The sequence below is a fragment of the Ciconia boyciana genome, chromosome 2 (assembly GCF_034638445.1).
Source record: "Ciconia boyciana chromosome 2, ASM3463844v1, whole genome shotgun sequence".
In the NCBI taxonomy this organism is placed as follows: Eukaryota; Metazoa; Chordata; class Aves; order Ciconiiformes; family Ciconiidae; genus Ciconia; species Ciconia boyciana.
Genome location: NC_132935.1, coordinates 37,837 through 41,717, shown reverse-complemented (window position 1 = coordinate 41,717; position 3,881 = coordinate 37,837). Strand labels below are relative to the sequence as shown.

General features: G+C 42.1%; 1 protein-coding gene across 1 annotated transcript; it reads right to left on the bottom strand.

Annotated features, from left to right (window-relative positions):
- Positions 1-2,168: 2,168 nt before the first annotated feature.
- Positions 2,169-3,101, bottom strand: CCDC166 (coiled-coil domain containing 166). Its single transcript, XM_072855038.1, has one exon. The coding sequence runs from the start codon at positions 3,099-3,101 to the stop codon at positions 2,169-2,171; it is 933 nt and encodes a 310-aa protein (XP_072711139.1).
- Positions 3,102-3,881: the final 780 nt, after the last annotated feature.

Genomic DNA, 3,881 nt, shown 5'->3' with positions numbered 1-3,881 from the left:
GCCGCCGCCGGACGACTCTCCTCGGGCGGCGGCGGCCTGTGACCGCGGTGCTGCTGTCCGCTTCCAGGAGTGCGGCGGGGGAGTGGCGCAGGCAAAGTGTAATACTTCTCCAGCGTAGCGCATCTTGCGCCTTCATCTGATAAGCTTTAATGGAGTGCGCTAGTGGCAGTGGGGGATGTCAGACATTGCTCTCAGCACTTAGTATCACTGTAAAAAGCACTGTAAAAATTTTTCCTACTTTTTTTTAAATCTAGCAACTGTTATTGCTAATGCCTACAATGCAAATCTTTCCTTGCTAGCAGCATGCTCTAGCAGACGCTGATTCCCATAACATCCTTGTTGACAAACTGAGTAAGTACAGACTTGTTAAGTGCATGGTTAGACAGACTGAAAACTTGTTGAACTGCCCGAACGAAAGGTTTGTCATCAGTGATATGAAGTCCAGCTGGAGGTCAGTTGCTGGTGGAGTACTCAAGGGGTCAATACAGGTGCCAGTACTGTTTAGCTTCTTCATTAATCAGCTGGATGGTGAGCTGGAGTGCAGCCTCAGCAAGTTTGCAGATGATAAAAACCAGGGAGGAGTGGTTGACAGAGCAGATGGTCGTGCTCCTATTCAAAGGAACCCTGTCAGGCTGGAGAAATGGGCCAACAGGAACCTTGTGAACTTCATCACTGGAAAATGCCAAGTCCTGCACTTGGGGAGGAATAATCCAATGCAACAGTACAGGCTGGCAGCTATCAGGCTAGAAGACAGCTTGGCAGGAAAGGACCTGGAGGTCCTGGTGGACACCAGGTTGACCATGAGCCAGCAAATGTGCTCTTGCAGCAAAGGCGGCAAACACTGTCCTGGGCTGCACTGGGAAGAGCGTTGCCAGCTGTTTGAGGGAGGCGATCCTTCCTTTTTACTCAGCACTGAGAGACCACACCTAGAGTATCTTGTATGGTTCTGTGCTCCGCAGTGTAAGACAGACACGGACATACAGGATTGTGTCCAGCGAAGGGCCACAAAGACGATTAAGGCTTAGAGCATCTGTGATAGAGGAAGAGGCTGAGAGCTGGGATTGTGTAGCCTGGAGAAGGCTCAGGGGATCTTACTAATATGTTTAAATATCAGGCAGAGCAGCGGGGAAGGCAGAACCAGACTGTTCTGAAACTGAAATTTGTGATGGAATTGAAATTCCATTTAAATGTAAGAAAAAACTTTTTTTACTGTGAATGTGGTCGAACACTGGAACAAGCTGCACAGAGAGGCTGGGGAGTCTCTGTCCTTGGAGATACTCAAAAGCCACTGAAAGTGGCCCTGCTCTGATTGACCCTCCTTTGAGGTCTCTTCCAAGCTCAGCTAAGGTCTGCTTCTGTATAAAATAACCCTGTGTGAATGTTAAAACTTAGAGTAAGGGTGACCTCTGGTGTAATTGTTGATGAGGTAATCGAAATCCAGAAGTGTTCAACTTGGAAAGTGGATGTAGGTGCAGTCTATTAGAAACAGAACTCTTGACCTCTTGCTTCTCAAGTGAAACGCTAAAGCAAGAAAAGAATGAGAAGAAAGTAAAAATTCATATGACTATATTCAGTGAATATATTTTATTGATAGTTATGATCAAGGGACAAATACCTCAACTGCTTATATTGTTTAAAGGATTTGGTTGCTTGCCTATTTATTTTCTCTCCTTTGGAGACTAGCAGAAGGTAAAATAAAGTCTTTGCCATGTAGAAGATTTGGGAAAATGAATGTTGCTGAAAGTAAGAGCTGGCCTATGTTGGTTCATACTATGGTATCAGTAGATGTAGTTTACAGTGAAAAGTAACATAGAAATTGGCTCACTATGTCTAAGAATATAATTTTCCCATGGAAAATTACTAATTAATGAAACATCAAAGTCCGATCTCAAAGAGAAAATGTCATTGTTTATTTCGGGACGTGAAGGGATTGCAGTTTCAAATGTCTTAATACAGATGTCATGAAAGTTACAGCTGAGGTTACTTTTAAGATCTGTTGTCTGGATTGCATGCTGAGCATAAGCTATGTAAATCAATCCTTTCATTCACCCACAGAACATTTATTTCTATATACTCTGTTACCTAACTAATAGTGGCAACAGTTGACAGTCCAGCTGTGTCTACTGATATATTGGCATGAGTGAGAAGTGCAGAAATGTTTTTTTAGGTTAACGGACACATCTGAATAGGCTGTGAGAGCTGTAGGTTTTGCCATTTGCATTGTGTGCCTCATGCTGGTGTAACCAGTGGTGCATGCGTGCCATGTCCTGAGTGTATTGGTTCCCCCGAAGAAGCTGCTGCTGCTGCTCTCTCAGTTGAACTTTGGTTTCTTTAAGGATTTTTGAGTATTGGATGAGTCTGAGCAATTCCTGGCGCAGATGCCAGTTCTCTGCTTTTACTTGTTTGATATGCTGAATTAGAGATTGCATCGCTGCTTCTTCTGCTCTCTTGGTGAGAACCTGGATCTTCTGATGAAAGTCCATCTCACAGTCAGCCTTGGCCTGCAGAAATCTGCTCTTGATTTTGTGCATTTCTTCTGAATGCTGTATCTTTGTGACCAACAATTCCTTCTCCAGCTCTTTAATCTTTTTCATCTGTTCCAGCTGAACAGATGGATCTTTGAAAGGCTGCAGGTCTTCAACCTCCTTGGTCATAAGGGAGTACTTTGTCTCCATATTCATCAGAGAGCTCCTCACCTCCTTCTCTTTTTCTGTGTACTGTGAGATTAGCTTCTCTTTCTGCATCCAGACTTGAGACAGATCAGTGCGATTCTGGTCATTTAATGTTATTATCAGATTCTTGCATTTCTGGCTGTGTTTTGTTAGGTAAGAGAGGTAAGCGTTGCTCTCTTCCTGATTCTGTTGGGCTTCCTTTTCTAGGAATTTATTTTCCTGCAGGAAATGCTCCACTCTTCCCATGTATGTGTTCATATGTTCAGAGAGAATCTTGTATTCCTTCTGCAAGTACGATTTCCTCTCTTTGACAAGTATTTCCATGTCACTTACTCCTTTGGATATATCTCCATTCTTGGTTCTTACTCCTTGCTTATTTTTCCCAGCACGCATGGTGTCTTGTTTCATCTGCTTTGTCTTGGATGCCATATTTCACACTGGGGGTATCAAACTCTGGCAAACTGTAACAGAATGAAAAATTACAAATTCTAAGCAAGCATTTATGCCTCATGTATGACCGTTGCTTTTTCCCCCAGTCATGCCCTCTTATGTTCCTTTGTTTCCAACTGATTATTCTGGCACCTAAAATGTTTGACCTAAAATTTTTCATGTCTGGCCTATGTCCTGAGTTGAAGCACACGTGCACATATGTGTATTTGTATTTTTACATTCCTAATTAACTGAGAATAAGTAGTTCTGCTAGTCTAAAAATACTCATCTTTTTAAGATTTCTTTTTTGTCATATAACATTGTGTTATTTCTGTAGTTTGGAGTACAAAGTCAAATTCCACTGGTGAATTATTACAGCTGTTACATTCTGTACTGTCTTTCTGTAGGCAGTAGATCTTGTCCATAAAATTTCAGCAGCAAGTAAGTACTGAAATGCTAATAGAGTCATGCCTGAAACTTACAAATTCATAAAGAAAATTCTAAAATATAACTGCTAAGTCATCCTGCTGGACTGGAAGCTACCTGTAGAAAATGTTACTTATAGTAGTACAGATTAAGCCCCATTCCTCCATCAAAGTTAGATTCCTGTATTTGTATTTGAAGAGACAGCTGCATCCTTTTCCTGGATCTAGAAAGTTAAGTCACTATTGTCCTATGAAACGAGAGCAGAAAAGGAACTGTTGCAACCAGTTTTAACCTAGGGCTTCAATGATCAGTCAAGGTATTTACTCACTTTGGAGAGCGACCACGTTCTTATTC